Source organism: Nerophis ophidion, linkage group LG16 (assembly GCF_033978795.1).
Source record: "Nerophis ophidion isolate RoL-2023_Sa linkage group LG16, RoL_Noph_v1.0, whole genome shotgun sequence".
Taxonomy (NCBI): domain Eukaryota; kingdom Metazoa; phylum Chordata; class Actinopteri; order Syngnathiformes; family Syngnathidae; genus Nerophis; species Nerophis ophidion.
In genome coordinates, this window is record NC_084626.1 from 49537652 (window position 1) to 49557774 (window position 20123).

Sequence of the window (20123 nt, forward strand, 5' to 3'; positions counted from 1 at the left end):
ACTTTAGTGTTGAACATTTGTTTCGAGACGATTCCAACTTTGACCACATGGTCAGTTGCTATGTAGCGTGGCACTTTCCATCATTTTCAGCAGACTGCATTGCAAAAAGATAATAATAATCAAAACATGCGACTATTTCGTCCTTCACGATATTAATCGTTTGCAAAATTAAGCGGTTGCCCCCCATTTATCGGTTCCTGTTGAAAGTAGCTGTTTGCTAATAACTAGCTAACTTACTCCGGTGATAACGCTACTTACAGCGGCAGTAGGTGGAAATAACGCTTTGAAAAAAACACATTTGTTATTATTTGTTAAAATTATTTACTTTAGTGTTGAACATTCGTTTCGAGACGATTCCAACTTTGACCCCAGGGTCAGTTGCTATGTAGCGTGGCACTTTCCATCATTTTCAGCAGACTGCATTGCAAAAAAAATAATAATAATCAAAACATGCGACTATTTCGTCCTCCACGATATTAATTGGTCGCAAAATGAAGCTGTTGCCACCCATTTATCGGTTCCTGTTGAAAGTAGCCGTTTGCTAATAACTGGCTAACTTACTCCGGTGATAACGCTACTTACAGCGGCAATAGGCGGAAATAACGCTTTGAAACAAACACATTTGTTATTATTTGTTAAAATTATTTACTTTAGTGTTGAACATTTGTTTCGAGACGATTCCAACTTTGACCCCAGGGTCAGTTGCTATGTAGCGTGGCACTTTCCATCCTTTTCAGCAGACTGAATTGCAAAAAAAAAATAATAATCAAAACATGCGACTATTTCGTCCTTCGCGATATTAATCGGTCGCAAAATTAAGTTGTTGCTACCCATTTATCGGTTCGTGTTGAAAGTAGCCGTTTGCTAATAACTAGCTAACTTACTCCGGTGATAACGCTACTTACAGCGGCAGTAGGCGGAAATAACGCTTTGAAACAAACACATTTGTTATTATTTGTTGAAATTATTTACTTTAGTGTTGAACATTTGTTTCGAGACGATTCCAACTTTGACCACAGGGTCAGTTGCTATGTAGCGCGGCACTTTCCATCATTTTCAGCAGACTGCATTGCAAAAAAAAAAAAAAAAAAATCAAAACATGCGACTATTTCGTCCTTCACGATATTAATCGGTCGCAAAATTAAGCGGTTGCCACCCATTTATCGGTTCCTGTTGAAAGTAGCCGTTTGCTAATAACTAGCTAACTTACTCCGGTGATAACGCTACTTACAGCGGCAGTAGGCGGAAATAACGCTTTGAAACAAACACATTTGTTATTATTTGTTAAAATTATTTACTTTAGTGTTGAACATTCGTTTCGAGGCGATTCCAACTTTGACCACAGGGTCGGTTGTTATGTAGCGTGGCACTTTCCATCATTTTCAGCAGACTGCATTGCAAAAAAAATTATAATAATCAAAACATGCAACTATTTCGTCCTTCACGATATTAATCGGTCGCAAAATTAAGCTGTTACCAACCGTTTATCGGTTCCTGTTGAAAGTAGCCGTTTGCTAATAACTAGCTAACTTACTCCGGTGATAACGCTACTTACAGCGGCAGTAGGCGGAAATAACGCTTTGAAACAAACACATTTGTTATTATTTGTTAAAATAATTTACTTTAGTGTTGAACATTCGTTTCGAGACGATTCCAACTTTGACCCCAGGGTCAGTTGCTATGTAGCGTGGCACTTTCCATCATTTTCAGCAGACTGCATTTCAAAAACAAAAAAATCAAAACATGCGACTATTTCGTCCTCCACGATATTAATCGGTCGCAAAATTAAGTTGTTGCCACCCGATTATCGATTCCTGTTGAAAGTAGCCGTTAGCTAAAAACTGGCTAACTTACTCCGGTGATAACGCTACTTACAGCGGCAGTAGGCGGAAATAACGCTTTGAAACAAACACATTTGTTATTATTTGTTAAAATTATTTACTTTAGTGTTGAACATTTGTTTCGAGACGATTCCAACTTTGACCACAGGGTCAGTTGCTATGTAGCGTGGCAATTTCCATCATTTTCAGCAGACTGCATTGCAAAAAAAATAATAATAATCAAAACATGCGACTATTTCGTCCTTCACGATATTAATCGGTCGCAAAATTAAGCTGTTACCAACCGTTTATCGGTTCCTGTTGAAAGTAGCCGTTTGCTAATAACTAGCTAACTTACTCCGGTGATAACGCTACTTACAGCGGCAGTAGGTGGAAATAACGCTTTGAAACAAACACATTTGTTATTATTTGTTGAAATTATTTACTTTGGTGTTGAACATTCGTTTCGAGACGATTCCAACTTTGACCACACGGTCAGTTGCTATGTAACGGTGGTGCTTTTCCATCATTTTCAGCAGACTGCATTGCAAAAAAAAAATAATAATCAAAACATGCGACTATTTCGTCCTTCACGATATTAATCGGTTGCAAAATTAAGCGGTTGCCACCCATTTATCGGTTCCTGTTGAAAGTAGCCGTTTGCTAATAACTAGCTAACTTACTCCGGTGATAACGCTACTTACAGCGGCAGTAGGCGGAAATAACGCTTGGAAACAAACACATTTGTTATTATTTGTTAAAATTATTTACTTTAGTGTTGAACATTTGTTTCGAGACGATTCCAACTTTGACCACATGGTCAATTGCTATGTAGCGTGGCACTTTCCATCATTTTCAGCAGACTGCATTGCAAAAAAATAATAATACTCAAAACATGCGACTATTTTGTCCTTCACGATATTCATCGGTCGCAAAATTAAGCGGTTGCCACCCATTTATCGGTTCCTGTTGAAAGTAGCCGTTTGCTAATAACTAGCTAACTTACTCCGGTGATAACGCTACTTACAGCGGCAGTAGGCGGAAATAACGCTTGGAAACAAACACATTTGTTACTATTTGTTAAAATTATTTACTTTAGTGTTGAACATTTGTTTCGGGACGATTCCAACTTTGACCCCAGGGTCGGTTGCTATGTAGCGTGGCACTTTCCATCATTTTCAGCAAACTGCATTGCAAAAAAAATAATAATAATCAAAACATGCGACTATTTCGTCCTTCACGATATTAATCGGTCGCAAAATTAAGCGGTTGCCAACCATTTATCGGTTCCTGTTGAAAGTAGCCGTTTGCTAATAACTAGCTAACTTACTCCGGTGATAACGCTACTTACAGCGGCAGTAGGCGGAAATAACGCTTGGAAACAAACACATTTGTTATTATTTGTTAAAATTATTTACTTTAGTGTTGAACATTCGTTTCGAGACGATTCCAACTTTGACCACATGGTCAATTGCTATGTAGCGTGGCACTTTCCATCATTTTCAGCAGACTGCATTGCAAAAAAATAATAATACTCAAAGCATTCGACTATTTTGTCCTTCACGATATTCATCGGTCGCAAAATTAAGCGGTTGCCACCCATTTATCGGTTCCTGTTGAAAGTAGCCGTTTGCTAATAACTAGCTAACTTACTCCGGTGATAACGCTACTTACAGCGGCAGTAGGCGGAAATAACGCTTGGAAACAAACACATTTGTTACTATTTGTTAAAATTATTTACTTTAGTGTTGAACATTTGTTTCGGGACGATTCCAACTTCGACCCCAGGGTCGGTTGCTATGTAGCGTGGCACTTTCCATCATTTTCAGCAAACTGCATTGCAAAAAAAAAAATAATAATCAAAACATGCGACTATTTCGTCCTTCACGATATTAATCGGTCGCAAAATTAAGCGGTTGCCAACCATTTATCGGTTCCTGTTGAAAGTAGCCGTTTGCTAATAACTAGCTAACTTACTCCGGTGATAACACTACTTACAGCGGCAGTAGGCGGAAATAACGCTTTGAAAAAAACACATTTGTTATTATTTGTTAAAATTATTTACTTTAGTGTTGAACATTTGTTTCGAGACGATTCCAACTTTGACCACAGGGTCAGTTGCTATGTAGCGGTGGTGCTTTTCCATCATTTTCAGCAGACTGCATTGCAAAAATATTTAAAAACACAAAAAAAATGCAACTAATTCGTCCTCCACGATTTTAATCGGTTGCAAAATTAAGCCATTGCCAACCATTTATCGGTGCCTGTTGAATGTAGCCGTTAGCTAAAAACTAGCTCACTTACTCCGGTGATAACGCTACTTACAGCGGCAGTAGGCGGAAATAACGCTTTGAAACAAACTCATATGGTTCGATTTGTTAAAATTATTCACTTCAAATTGGTTTTGAGACGATTCCGACTTTGACCATGTCGTCCGTTGGTAAGTCGCTTGACACTTTCCATCATTTTCAACAGACCTGCAGCGTGGAGGGGGATCCACATGGTTTACCTGACACATGAAACGGGACAATTAGGGCCGGGTTGCATTATTCACTTTAGCCACCAGATGGTGTTAGACTGTTGAAAATAGAAAAACATTGGTTTTGAGGCCATTCCAATTTTGACCACAGGGTCAGTTGCTATGTAGCAATGGCACGTTCCATCATTTTCAGCGGACTGCATTGCAAAAAAAAAAAAAAAACAGTCAAAGCATGCGACTATTTCTTCTTCGACGTATTAATGAATCGCAAAATTAAGCAGTTGCCACCCGATTATGGATACCTGTTGAAGTAGCTGTTAGCTAAAAACTGGCTAACTTACTCCAGTGATAACGCTACTCACAGCGACAATAGGCGGAAATAACGCTTTAAAACAAACTCATTTGTTATTATTACTTCAAATTATTCACTTTAGTGTGGAATATTTTTAAATTTGTTTTGAGACAATTCCAATTTTGACCACAGGGTCAGTTGCTATGTAGCATGGCACTTTCCATCATTTTCAGCAGACTGCATCGCAAAAAAAAACAAAAAAACAGTCAAAGCATGCGACTATTTCTTCTTCGACGTATTAATGAATCGCAAAATCAAGCAGTTGCCACCCGATTATCGATACCTGTTGAAGTAGCCGTTAGCTAAAAACTGGCTAACTTACTCCAGTGATAACGCTACTTACAGCAACAATAGGCGGAAATAACGCTTTAAAACAAACTCATTTGTTATTATTACTTCAAATTATTCACTTTAGTGTGGAATATTTTTAAATTTGTTTTGAGACAATTCCAATTTTGACCACAGGGTCAGTTGCTATGTAGCATGGCACTTTCCATCATTTTCAGCAGACTGCATCGCAAAAAAAACCAAAAAAACAGTCAAAGCATGCGACTATTTCTTCTTCGACGTATTAATGAATCGCAAAATCAAGCAGTTGCCACCCGATTATCGATACCTGTTGAAGTAGCCGTTAGCTAAAAACTGGCTAACTTGCTCCAGTGATAATGCTACTCACAGCAGAAATAACGCTTTGAAACAAACTCATTTGATATTATTAGTCAAAATTATTCACTTTAGTGTGGAACGTTTTTAAATTGGTTTTGAGACAATTCCAAGTTCGACCACACCGTCAGTTGCTATGTAGCATGGCACTTTCCATCATTTTCAGCAGACTGCATCGCAAAAAAAAAAAAAACAGTCAAAACATGCGACTATTTCGTCCTCCACGATATTAATCAGTCGCAAAATTAAGCGGTTGCCACCCGATTATCGATACCAGTTGAAGTAGCCGTTAGCTAAAAACTGGCTAACTTACTCCGGTGATAACGATACTTACAGCGGCAGTAGGCGGAAATAACGCTTGGAAACAAACACATTTGTTATTATTGGTTAAAATCATTTACTTTAGTGTTGAACATTTGTTTCGAGACGATTCCAACTTTGACCACATGGTCAGTTGCTATGTAGCGTGGCACTTTCCATCATTTTCAGCAGACTGCATTGCAAAAAGATAATAATAATCAAAACATGCGACTATTTCGTCCTTCACGATATTAATCGTTTGCAAAATTAAGCGGTTGCCCCCCATTTATCGGTTCCTGTTGAAAGTAGCTGTTTGCTAATAACTAGCTAACTTACTCCGGTGATAACGCTACTTACAGCGGCAGTAGGTGGAAATAACGCTTTGAAAAAAACACATTTGTTATTATTTGTTAAAATTATTTACTTTAGTGTTGAACATTCGTTTCGAGACGATTCCAACTTTGACCCCAGGGTCGGTTGCTATGTAGCGTGGCACTTTCCATCATTTTCAGCAGACTGCATTGCAAAAAAAATAATAATAATCAAAACATGCGACTATTTCGTCCTCCACGATATTAATTGGTCGCAAAATGAAGCTGTTGCCACCCATTTATCGGTTCCTGTTGAAAGTAGCCGTTTGCTAATAACTGGCTAACTTACTCCGGTGATAACGCTACTTACAGCGGCAATAGGCGGAAATAACGCTTTGAAACAAACACATTTGTTATTATTTGTTAAAATTATTTACTTTAGTGTTGAACATTTGTTTCGAGACGATTCCAACTTTGACCCCAGGGTCAGTTGCTATGTAGCGTGGCACTTTCCATCCTTTTCAGCAGACTGAATTGCAAAAAAAAAATAATAATCAAAACATGCGACTATTTCGTCCTTCGCGATATTAATCGGTCGCAAAATTAAGTTGTTGCTACCCATTTATCGGTTCGTGTTGAAAGTAGCCGTTTGCTAATAACTAGCTAACTTACTCCGGTGATAACGCTACTTACAGCGGCAGTAGGCGGAAATAACGCTTTGAAACAAACACATTTGTTATTATTTGTTGAAATTATTTACTTTAGTGTTGAACATTTGTTTCGAGACGATTCCAACTTTGACCACAGGGTCAGTTGCTATGTAGCGCGGCACTTTCCATCATTTTCAGCAGACTGCATTGCAAAAAAAAAAAAAAAAAAATCAAAACATGCGACTATTTCGTCCTTCACGATATTAATCGGTCGCAAAATTAAGCGGTTGCCACCCATTTATCGGTTCCTGTTGAAAGTAGCCGTTTGCTAATAACTAGCTAACTTACTCCGGTGATAACGCTACTTACAGCGGCAGTAGGCGGAAATAACGCTTTGAAAAAAACACATTTGTTATTATTTGTTAAAATTATTTACTTTAGTGTTGAACATTCGTTTCGAGACGATTCCAACTTTGACCCCAGGGTCAGTTGCTATGTAGCGCGGCACTTTTCCATCATTTTCAGCAGACTGCACTGCAAAAAAAATTATAATAATCAAAACATGCGACTATTTCGTCCTTCACGATATTAATCGGTCGCAAAATTAAGCTGTTACCAACCGTTTATCGGTTCCTGTTGAAAGTAGCCGTTTGCTAATAACTAGCTAACTTACTCCGGTGATAACGCTACTTACAGCGGCAGTAGGCGGAAATAACGCTTTGAAACAAACACATTTGTTATTATTTGTTAAAATTATTTACTTTAGTGTTGAACATTCGTTTCGAGGCGATTCCAACTTTGACCACAGGGTCGGTTGTTATGTAGCGTGGCACTTTCCATCATTTTCAGCAGACTGCATTGCAAAAAAAATTATAATAATCAAAACATGCGACTATTTCGTCCTTCACGATATTAATCGGTCGCAAAATTAAGCTGTTACCAACCGTTTATCGGTTCCTGTTGAAAGTAGCCGTTTGCTAATAACTAGCTAACTTACTCCGGTGATAACGCTACTTACAGCGGCAGTAGGCGGAAATAACGCTTTGAAACAAACACATTTGTTATTATTTGTTAAAATAATTTACTTTAGTGTTGAACATTCGTTTCGAGACGATTCCAACTTTGACCCCAGGGTCAGTTGCTATGTAGCGTGGCACTTTCCATCATTTTCAGCAGACTGCATTTCAAAAACAAAAAAATCAAAACATGCGACTATTTCGTCCTCCACGATATTAATCGGTCGCAAAATTAAGTTGTTGCCACCCGATTATCGATTCCTGTTGAAAGTAGCCGTTAGCTAAAAACTGGCTAACTTACTCCGGTGATAACGCTACTTACAGCGGCAGTAGGCGGAAATAACGCTTTGAAACAAACACATTTGTTATTATTTGTTAAAATTATTTACTTTAGTGTTGAACATTTGTTTCGAGACGATTCCAACTTTGACCACAGGGTCAGTTGCTATGTAGCGTGGCAATTTCCATCATTTTCAGCAGACTGCATTGCAAAAAAAATAATAATAATCAAAACATGCGACTATTTCGTCCTTCACGATATTAATCGGTCGCAAAATTAAGCTGTTACCAACCGTTTATCGGTTCCTGTTGAAAGTAGCCGTTTGCTAATAACTAGCTAACTTACTCCGGTGATAACGCTACTTACAGCGGCAGTAGGTGGAAATAACGCTTTGAAACAAACACATTTGTTATTATTTGTTGAAATTATTTACTTTGGTGTTGAACATTCGTTTCGAGACGATTCCAACTTTGACCACACGGTCAGTTGCTATGTAACGGTGGTGCTTTTCCATCATTTTCAGCAGACTGCATTGCAAAAAAAAAATAATAATCAAAACATGCGACTATTTCGTCCTTCACGATATTAATCGGTTGCAAAATTAAGCGGTTGCCACCCATTTATCGGTTCCTGTTGAAAGTAGCCGTTTGCTAATAACTAGCTAACTTACTCCGGTGATAACGCTACTTACAGCGGCAGTAGGCGGAAATAACGCTTGGAAACAAACACATTTGTTATTATTTGTTAAAATTATTTACTTTAGTGTTGAACATTTGTTTCGAGACGATTCCAACTTTGACCACATGGTCAATTGCTATGTAGCGTGGCACTTTCCATCATTTTCAGCAGACTGCATTGCAAAAAAATAATAATACTCAAAACATGCGACTATTTTGTCCTTCACGATATTCATCGGTCGCAAAATTAAGCGGTTGCCACCCATTTATCGGTTCCTGTTGAAAGTAGCCGTTTGCTAATAACTAGCTAACTTACTCCGGTGATAACGCTACTTACAGCGGCAGTAGGCGGAAATAACGCTTGGAAACAAACACATTTGTTACTATTTGTTAAAATTATTTACTTTAGTGTTGAACATTTGTTTCGGGACGATTCCAACTTTGACCCCAGGGTCGGTTGCTATGTAGCGTGGCACTTTCCATCATTTTCAGCAAACTGCATTGCAAAAAAAATAATAATAATCAAAACATGCGACTATTTCGTCCTTCACGATATTAATCGGTCGCAAAATTAAGCGGTTGCCAACCATTTATCGGTTCCTGTTGAAAGTAGCCGTTTGCTAATAACTAGCTAACTTACTCCGGTGATAACGCTACTTACAGCGGCAGTAGGCGGAAATAACGCTTGGAAACAAACACATTTGTTATTATTTGTTAAAATTATTTACTTTAGTGTTGAACATTCGTTTCGAGACGATTCCAACTTTGACCACATGGTCAATTGCTATGTAGCGTGGCACTTTCCATCATTTTCAGCAGACTGCATTGCAAAAAAATAATAATACTCAAAGCATTCGACTATTTTGTCCTTCACGATATTCATCGGTCGCAAAATTAAGCGGTTGCCACCCATTTATCGGTTCCTGTTGAAAGTAGCCGTTTGCTAATAACTAGCTAACTTACTCCGGTGATAACGCTACTTACAGCGGCAGTAGGCGGAAATAACGCTTGGAAACAAACACATTTGTTACTATTTGTTAAAATTATTTACTTTAGTGTTGAACATTTGTTTCGGGACGATTCCAACTTCGACCCCAGGGTCGGTTGCTATGTAGCGTGGCACTTTCCATCATTTTCAGCAAACTGCATTGCAAAAAAAAAAATAATAATCAAAACATGCGACTATTTCGTCCTTCACGATATTAATCGGTCGCAAAATTAAGCGGTTGCCAACCATTTATCGGTTCCTGTTGAAAGTAGCCGTTTGCTAATAACTAGCTAACTTACTCCGGTGATAACACTACTTACAGCGGCAGTAGGCGGAAATAACGCTTTGAAAAAAACACATTTGTTATTATTTGTTAAAATTATTTACTTTAGTGTTGAACATTTGTTTCGAGACGATTCCAACTTTGACCACAGGGTCAGTTGCTATGTAGCGGTGGTGCTTTTCCATCATTTTCAGCAGACTGCATTGCAAAAATATTTAAAAACACAAAAAAAATGCAACTAATTCGTCCTCCACGATTTTAATCGGTTGCAAAATTAAGCCATTGCCAACCATTTATCGGTGCCTGTTGAATGTAGCCGTTAGCTAAAAACTAGCTCACTTACTCCGGTGATAACGCTACTTACAGCGGCAGTAGGCGGAAATAACGCTTTGAAACAAACTCATATGGTTCGATTTGTTAAAATTATTCACTTCAAATTGGTTTTGAGACGATTCCGACTTTGACCATGTCGTCCGTTGGTAAGTCGCTTGACACTTTCCATCATTTTCAACAGACCTGCAGCGTGGAGGGGGATCCACATGGTTTACCTGACACATGAAACGGGACAATTAGGGCCGGGTTGCATTATTCACTTTAGCCACCAGATGGTGTTAGACTGTTGAAAATAGAAAAACATTGGTTTTGAGGCCATTCCAATTTTGACCACAGGGTCAGTTGCTATGTAGCAATGGCACGTTCCATCATTTTCAGCGGACTGCATTGCAAAAAAAAAAAAAAAACAGTCAAAGCATGCGACTATTTCTTCTTCGACGTATTAATGAATCGCAAAATTAAGCAGTTGCCACCCGATTATGGATACCTGTTGAAGTAGCTGTTAGCTAAAAACTGGCTAACTTACTCCAGTGATAACGCTACTCACAGCGACAATAGGCGGAAATAACGCTTTAAAACAAACTCATTTGTTATTATTACTTCAAATTATTCACTTTAGTGTGGAATATTTTTAAATTTGTTTTGAGACAATTCCAATTTTGACCACAGGGTCAGTTGCTATGTAGCATGGCACTTTCCATCATTTTCAGCAGACTGCATCGCAAAAAAAAACAAAAAAACAGTCAAAGCATGCGACTATTTCTTCTTCGACGTATTAATGAATCGCAAAATCAAGCAGTTGCCACCCGATTATCGATACCTGTTGAAGTAGCCGTTAGCTAAAAACTGGCTAACTTACTCCAGTGATAACGCTACTTACAGCAACAATAGGCGGAAATAACGCTTTAAAACAAACTCATTTGTTATTATTACTTCAAATTATTCACTTTAGTGTGGAATATTTTTAAATTTGTTTTGAGACAATTCCAATTTTGACCACAGGGTCAGTTGCTATGTAGCATGGCACTTTCCATCATTTTCAGCAGACTGCATCGCAAAAAAAACCAAAAAAACAGTCAAAGCATGCGACTATTTCTTCTTCGACGTATTAATGAATCGCAAAATCAAGCAGTTGCCACCCGATTATCGATACCTGTTGAAGTAGCCGTTAGCTAAAAACTGGCTAACTTGCTCCAGTGATAATGCTACTCACAGCAGAAATAACGCTTTGAAACAAACTCATTTGATATTATTAGTCAAAATTATTCACTTTAGTGTGGAACGTTTTTAAATTGGTTTTGAGACAATTCCAAGTTCGACCACACCGTCAGTTGCTATGTAGCATGGCACTTTCCATCATTTTCAGCAGACTGCATCGCAAAAAAAAAAAAAACAGTCAAAACATGCGACTATTTCGTCCTCCACGATATTAATCAGTCGCAAAATTAAGCGGTTGCCACCCGATTATCGATACCAGTTGAAGTAGCCGTTAGCTAAAAACTGGCTAACTTACTCCGGTGATAACGATACTTACAGCGGCAGTAGGCGGAAATAACGCTTGGAAACAAACACATTTGTTATTATTGGTTAAAATCATTTACTTTAGTGTTGAACATTTGTTTCGAGACGATTCCAACTTTGACCACATGGTCAGTTGCTATGTAGCGTGGCACTTTCCATCATTTTCAGCAGACTGCATTGCAAAAAGATAATAATAATCAAAACATGCGACTATTTCGTCCTTCACGATATTAATCGTTTGCAAAATTAAGCGGTTGCCCCCCATTTATCGGTTCCTGTTGAAAGTAGCTGTTTGCTAATAACTAGCTAACTTACTCCGGTGATAACGCTACTTACAGCGGCAGTAGGTGGAAATAACGCTTTGAAAAAAACACATTTGTTATTATTTGTTAAAATTATTTACTTTAGTGTTGAACATTCGTTTCGAGACGATTCCAACTTTGACCCCAGGGTCGGTTGCTATGTAGCGTGGCACTTTCCATCATTTTCAGCAGACTGCATTGCAAAAAAAATAATAATAATCAAAACATGCGACTATTTCGTCCTCCACGATATTAATTGGTCGCAAAATGAAGCTGTTGCCACCCATTTATCGGTTCCTGTTGAAAGTAGCCGTTTGCTAATAACTGGCTAACTTACTCCGGTGATAACGCTACTTACAGCGGCAATAGGCGGAAATAACGCTTTGAAACAAACACATTTGTTATTATTTGTTAAAATTATTTACTTTAGTGTTGAACATTTGTTTCGAGACGATTCCAACTTTGACCCCAGGGTCAGTTGCTATGTAGCGTGGCACTTTCCATCCTTTTCAGCAGACTGAATTGCAAAAAAAAAATAATAATCAAAACATGCGACTATTTCGTCCTTCGCGATATTAATCGGTCGCAAAATTAAGTTGTTGCTACCCATTTATCGGTTCGTGTTGAAAGTAGCCGTTTGCTAATAACTAGCTAACTTACTCCGGTGATAACGCTACTTACAGCGGCAGTAGGCGGAAATAACGCTTTGAAACAAACACATTTGTTATTATTTGTTGAAATTATTTACTTTAGTGTTGAACATTTGTTTCGAGACGATTCCAACTTTGACCCCAGGGTCAGTTGCTATGTAGCGCGGCACTTTCCATCATTTTCAGCAGACTGCATTGCAAAAAAAAAATAATAATCAAAACATGCGACTATTTCGTCCTTCACGATATTAATCGGTCGCAAAATTAAGCGGTTGCCAACCGTTTATCGGTTCCTGTTGAAAGTAGCCGTTTGCTAATAACTAGCTAACTTACTCCGGTGATAACGCTACTTACAGCGGCAGTAGGCGGAAATAACGCTTTGAAACAAACACATTTGTTATTATTTGTTAAAATTATTTACTTTAGTGTTGAACATTCGTTTCGAGGCGATTCCAACTTTGACCCCAGGGTCAGTTGCTATGTAGCGTGGCACTTTCCATCATTTTCAGCAGACTGCATTGCAAAAAAAAATAATAATCAAAACATGCGACTATTTCGTTCTTCACGATATTAATCGGTCGCAAATTTAAGCGGTTGCCAACCATTTAGCGTTTCCTGTTGAAATTAGCCGTTTGCTAATAACTAGCTAACTTACTCCGGTGATAACGCTACTTACAGCGGCAGTAGGCGGAAGTAACGCTTGGAAAAAAACACATTTGTTATTATTTGTTAAAATTATTTACTTTAGTGTTGAACATTCGTTTCGAGGTGATTCCAACTTTGACCCCAGGGTCAGTTGCTATGTAGCGTGGCACTTTCCATCATTTTCAGCAGACTGCATTGCAAAAAAAGCTGGAAGTAGCTGGAAATAACGCTTTGAAGCTAAACTTGTCATTCAATTTGCTTTTTTCTTAGTCCATTCCCGCTCGATATTTGTTCACGCTTGTGGGTCAACATCACCCGGAACGCCGCTGCTTATTCCCCCGCTTCCGTCACGGCCCGAAGGTCACACACGGCGTCCAATAAAACGCTGCCTTCATTGGAAACGTCCGTCAGCTCGTGGGAGCTTTTCTTCCCGTCACCCGCACACACACCGTGGCCACGTGCTACCTGTAGTCCCGGGACTGCGGAAACCGGAGCGCTTCCCTCCTCATCCTGGCGAGCAGCGCCCCTCCCTCCCTCTGCAGCGCGACCAGCCCGGCGTCGTTCAGCACCTCCCTCATCAGGTCTCTCTGCTCCTGAACGCACCGCCGCACTTCCTGCAGGGGTAACAAAACACGGCGTTGAAGGCGCGGCGAGAAGACGCCAGGGCGGTATTGCAGGCGTTCCACCTGGGCGGCGTTCAGGTTGTTGACGTTGGCGATGGCGCTCTGCAACAGACCGTCAGCCCCTCGCAGGTCGGCCATGAAGGAAATCAGTCTCTGGAAGTCAATGGTGTCATCCAGTCAACACAGTAAAAGAACAAATATACAACATAAACACAGGGTTGGTGCGAGGACTCTTCAAGACAAGGTCCCAAAGACCCCATCGAGTCATAAAAATACATTTTTGGGGTCCCACTTTTTTGTAAGAACTTTGAAAATAAAAATTATGAATGAATGCATTATAGAATAGAATAGAGTTGTATTGTCATCATTACAGTGATCAGGTTCAAAGAACAACAACATTGGAGCAGAGCCCCTAAGGTGCAAACACAGTAATATAGTCATCAATCAGATGATTGATTGTATGAATTGTATGTATATATCTATACATACATGTATATGTCCACACGCATGCATATATCCATACATTTGCATACATATACACATACATGCATACACACACACATATATATATATATATATATATATATATATATACGCATATACATAAATACATATATATATACATATATATTTACACACACATACATATATATACATACTGTACGTATACATATATACACAAAAACACACATATATATATATATATATATATATATATATATGTATATATATACTCATATATATATATATACTCATATATACAAATACATACTCATATATGTATACACACACATATATATACGCACACACATATATATATGTATATATATATATATATATATATATATATACATACATAAATACATACACACATACATATATATATATATATATATATACGCATATATACATAAATACGTACTGTACATATACATATATACACATACATACAAATACATATACACACACATATATATATATATATCCATATATACAAATACATACTCATATATGTATACACACATATATATACGCACACACATACATATATGTATATATATATATATATATATATACATACACACATACATATATATATATATATATATACGCATATATACATAAATAAATATATATATATACGCATATATACATAAATACATATATATACATATATATTTACACACACATATATATATATACACATACATACGAATACATATACACACTCACACATATATATATATCCATATATACAAATACATACTCATATATGTATACACACACATATATATATATATATATATATATATATATATATATATATATATATGTACATACATAAATACATACACACATACATATATATATATATATATATATATACACACATACAGTACACATATATATATATATATATAAATACATATATATATACTGTACATATACTATTTTTAACACATTCACCAAAACTAATTTAAGCCGCTACTTTTCTCCTACGCTTTGAACCCTGCGGCTTATTAAATCGTGCACCTAATTTATGTATTTTTTTTTCGTTAACGGCGATAATTACAATATTAAAAATAATTAATTTAATTTATAAATCACTTTACATTTTTGGTTTTAAATCTCAAAATTCCGGGCTTCACGGTGGCAGAGGGGTTAGTGCGTCTGCCTCACAATACGAAGGTCCTGCAGTCTTGGGTTCAATCCCAGGCTCGGGATCTTTCTGTGTGGAGTTTGCATGTTCTCCCCGTGAATGCGTGGGTTCCCTCCGGGTACTCCGGCTTCCTCCCACTTCCAAAGACATGCACCTGGGGATAGGTTGATTGGCAACACTAAATTGGCCCTAGTGTGTGAATGTTGTCTGTCTATCTGTGTTGGCCCTGCGATGAGGTGGCGACTTGTCCAGGGTGTACCCCGCCTTCCGCCCGATTGTAGCTGAGATAGGCGCCAGCGCCCCCCGCGACCATAAAAAGGGAGTAAGCGGTAGAAAATGGATGGATGGATCTCAAAATTCCACAATGGCAAGTTATAAAACATACAACCTACACTAATAATGCGATTAAAACTAATAACCCTTTTTGTAACTTTTCTTGAAAACATTCGTCTTTTCGCACTTTTCCCAACCAACAACGTGGATCCAACGTCAGACAGACATTAACCTTGTCTCAATTTATTAACGCAACTATTTTTGCAACGTCGGTTTTAAAGGACATGTACGTATAAAAGACGTCTTGGGTTGTGTTCTTTGTGGCAAAAAAAAATCCCCCCAAAAGGTGCCTTTTACGACATTGTGCGTGTGACATAAAAACAAGAATGCGTACTTGATGGAACTGCAGCCAAGCCGTGTGGCTGTAGGCGAAGGTTCCTCCCAGGTCAGGGGTCAACTGCGAAGCGTCCACGGTCTTGTAGAGACCTTTCATGGAGGTCACCAGGTCCATCTGAAACAGAGAGCCGCTTGTAACAGTCAATGATGTGTGAATTTGACTGCCGAACACGTTAGCATATGAGCTAATGCTAACGACGATCGCTTGATTATAGCACGTACAAATATGCGTAAAAAAACTCCTCCATGGGACTGGGACTATATGGGATATAGTCATAGTTATATTTTAAATCCTACAAACGTTGAATGACGAATCCGTGAGAGTAGAAACGCTATGGATGGCTAGAAGACGGAACGGCACTCATACTTCCAGTTCAAGGCGCTAAATGGAAGGATGAACTGGTCTAAAAGCTGCTGCTTCATATTCACAATAACACACCGTTTCAGTGTATTTCCTTGCTTATTTGCGTTTTTATTCGGAAAAAGGGAAAATCCATTAATTAGCTACACTGTTTTATAAGCAGCAGGGGGCAAAGCGTTGGAAAAAATGTAGCATTCTATAGTTTGGTCTTTACCGTAGATTTTACAGTCAAAAAACCGGCAGCTCAGTCAACAGAATTTTAACGCGAAAAACCGAACTAGTTTTTTTTTCATCAATTTACAGTAATATGCTTTAAAGAACAACGAAAAATTTGTATTAATTTGATGGGTAGTTTGCTGTAAAGCCCGATAACTTCCTGGTGACGTTTTGGTGGATTTACAAAAGTGAAACGATACAAATGCAAGTGAATTAAACCAACACAAAGACTGGTAAACTTGTTAGCATATTAGCTAACAAGTTTAAAACGGACAAATGTTGAAAAACGAATCCGGGAGAGTAGAAATGCTATGGATGGCTAGAAGACGGAACGGCACTCATACTTCCAGTTCAAGGCGCTAAATGGAAGGATGAACTGGTCTGAAAGCTGCTGCTTTATATTCACAATTGTTGGGATGTCGCATGGCTGCAGTTGTGTGACCTCAAGTATGCAAAAATCCAGGAGAGCAGAAAGCCGGTAAGATGATTTTAATTTCATCAAAGTAAAAGATATAAACAGAAAGCAGTCTTGCATGGAGATGTTCCCAACCTGGTTTTAACTTCGAGCACTGAGGAGTGCTCGAGTGAAACATAAATAGACCTATGTTGATTGACAGCAGCTGAGGACCGCTGCCAATCAACGGCGAGTGTGACAAAAACAGTGCTCAGCGGAGTAAACAGGAAGTATGACAAAATAAGAGCACTGAACAGGAAATAAAGTACAAAACACGAAAAACTATCAGAAAGTAAGTGACAGATCGTTACAGGACCTCCCCCTCAAGGAACAGATACCAGATGTTCCCTGGAAAAGAAAAAATGGAAAAAAATGTCCACAAAGTAAGGGAGGATGGAAGGAGGATTTGGTGGAAGGTCGCCAAACCTCGTGTCCCCGCAGCCAGCGAGGGAAAGTCAGGTGGCGACGGCGCGTAGAGCGCCGCTGGAACTGGCGGGGCGGGCGGCCACGGAACAGCCACATCATTGGCCGAAAAAGAGACGAGTGCATCCCGCGAGGAGGACGCCCAGGGCACGGCCACATCCGCGGCTGACGTGGAGGCGGGCGCGCTGAAGCAGGCCCGGAGACAGCAGACAAAGCGGCGGGGGCTGCAGCCAAAACAGATACCTCTGCAGGAGGCGGCTGAGGAGCCGATGTTGGTGCCGGCGTGGAAGCGGCAGACGTCATCAACGGCGTGGAAGCGGCAGACGTCATCGGCGGCGTGGAAGCGGCAGACGTCATCGGCGGCGTGAAAGCGGCAGACGTCATCGGCGGCGTGAAAGCGGCAGACGTCATCGGCGGCGTGAAAGCGGCAGACGTCATCGGCGGCGTGAAAGCGGCAGACGTCATCGGCGGCGTGAAAGCGGCAGACGTCATCAACGGCGTGATTGTTGCAGATGTCATCGGCGGCGTGAAAGCGGCAGATGACGCCGGGCGAGGAGCAGCAAATGCTGGCCGAGGAATAGCGGATGCCGGCGGTGACGAAGCCCGGCGTGGTGCTGCTCTTGGCGGCGTTGGAACCGTGCGTAGTGACGGCGTTGGAGCTCGGCGTGGAGCCGGCGTTGGGGCTCGGCGTGGAGCCGGCGTTGGGGCTCGGCGTGGAGCCGGCGTTGGGGCTCGGCGTGGAGCCGGCGTTGGGGCTCGGCGTGGAGCCGGCGTTGGGGCTCGGCGTGGAGCCGGCGTTGGGGCTAGGCGTGGAGCCGGCGTTGGAGCTGTGCGAAAGCCCGCTAGGGACGTAGATGTCTCCGTGGAAGGAGACGCTGGCGGGGATGACAGCGGTGTGTGCCTGGCTGCACCGCAGTGTATAGTGGGCCCCCCTCCACTAGGTGGCTGCCAGACACCGTTCACACATGCGGGAAAACGTGCCTGGTGCGAAAACCAGGGACGGGCGGGAGGGGACCAGGAGGAGGGACGAAGACACGTCCCGTGCCAAGTCCCAGCAGGAGGACAAAAGCGACCTCACTGTGGGCTCCACTGGAGCTCTCGGCGGACCAAAAAAGAGAGCGGGAGCTGGCAAAAAGAGCAGCCGGGGAGCAGCCGCTGGAAGCTGCGTAGGAGCAGGGAGAAGCAGCTCAGCAGACGACGGGAAGGATGGCGGCGGCGGACGTGCCGGTCGGAGAGCCGCAGTCGGCGACGGAGCCGCAGGAGCCGCGAGACGTGAAGGAGGAGGCGGGCGCGCCGGTCGGTGAGCCGTAGCCGGCAGCGTTGCCGAGAGGAAGGATGGCGGCGGAGAACGCGCCGGTCGGAGAGCCGTAGCCGGTAGCGTTGCCGCGGGAGCCGCGAGGCATGCAGGAAGTGGCGGACGTGCTGGTCGGAGAGCCGTAGCCAGCCGTTGAGCCGAGAGGAAAGATGGCGGCGGGGGACGCGCCGGTCGGAGAGCCGAAGCCGGTGGCGTTGCCGCGGGGAGAGGGTCCGCGTCTGTAGGCTGGGACCGCACAAACCTGGCCTTCAAGTCCTCCAGGAATTGTGCGGTCCAGAACGTCGGCTGAGGATTGCCGACAGGGATTCTCGCGAGGTCACAATTTTCTGGCTCGAAGTTACTGTTGGGATGTCGCATGGCTGCAGTTGTGTGACCTCAAGTATGCAAAAATCCAGGAGAGCAGAAAGCCGGTAAGATGATTTTAATTTCATCAAAGTAAAAGATATAAACAGAAAGCAGTCTTGCATGGAGATGTTCCCAACCTGGTTTTAACTTCGAGCACTGAGGAGTGCTCGAGTGAAACATAAATAGACCTATGTTGATTGACAGCAGCTGAGGACCGCTGCCAATCAACGGCGAGTGTGACAAAAACAGTGCTCAGCGGAGTAAACAGGAAGTATGACAAAATAAGAGCACTGAACAGGAAATAAAGTACAAAACACGAAAAACTATCAGAAAGTAAGTGACAGATCGTTACAACAATAACACAACGTTTCAGTGTATTTGCTTGCTTATTTGCGTTTTTATTCGGAAAAAGGGAAAATCCATTAATTAGCTACACTGTTTTATAAGCAGCAGGGGGCAAAGCGTTGGAAAAAATGTAGCATTCTATAGTTTGGTCTTTACCGTAGATTTTAAAGTCAAAAAACCGGCAGCTCAGTCAACAGAATTTTAACGCGAAAAACCGAACTAGTTTTTTTTCCTCAATTTACAGTAATATGCTTTAAAAAACAACGTAAAATGTGTATTAATTTGATGGATAGTTTGCTGTAAAGCCTGATAACTTCCTGGTGACGTTTTTGTGGATTTACAAAAGTGAAACGATACAAATGCAAGTTAATTAAACCAACACAAAGACTGGTGAACTTGTTAGCATATTAGCTAACAAGTTTAAAACGGACGAATGTTGAAA

The 20123-nt window shown here is 40.7% G+C and overlaps 1 protein-coding gene across 1 annotated transcript in view; it reads right to left on the reverse strand.

The window, feature by feature from the left end:
• The window catches only part of LOC133535514 (uncharacterized protein KIAA1755-like), a 129610-nt gene that overhangs the window by 38740 nt on the left and 70747 nt on the right, over positions 1 to 20123 (reverse strand). Inside the window, exons 8-10 of the mRNA XM_061875409.1 lie at positions 16221 to 16337; positions 13957 to 14046; positions 13736 to 13884 (exon numbers count right to left, since the gene is read on the reverse strand). Coding sequence (XP_061731393.1) covers positions 13736 to 13884; positions 13957 to 14046; positions 16221 to 16337 — 356 coding nt within the window. The remainder of the gene's footprint in view (positions 1 to 13735; positions 13885 to 13956; positions 14047 to 16220; positions 16338 to 20123) is intronic.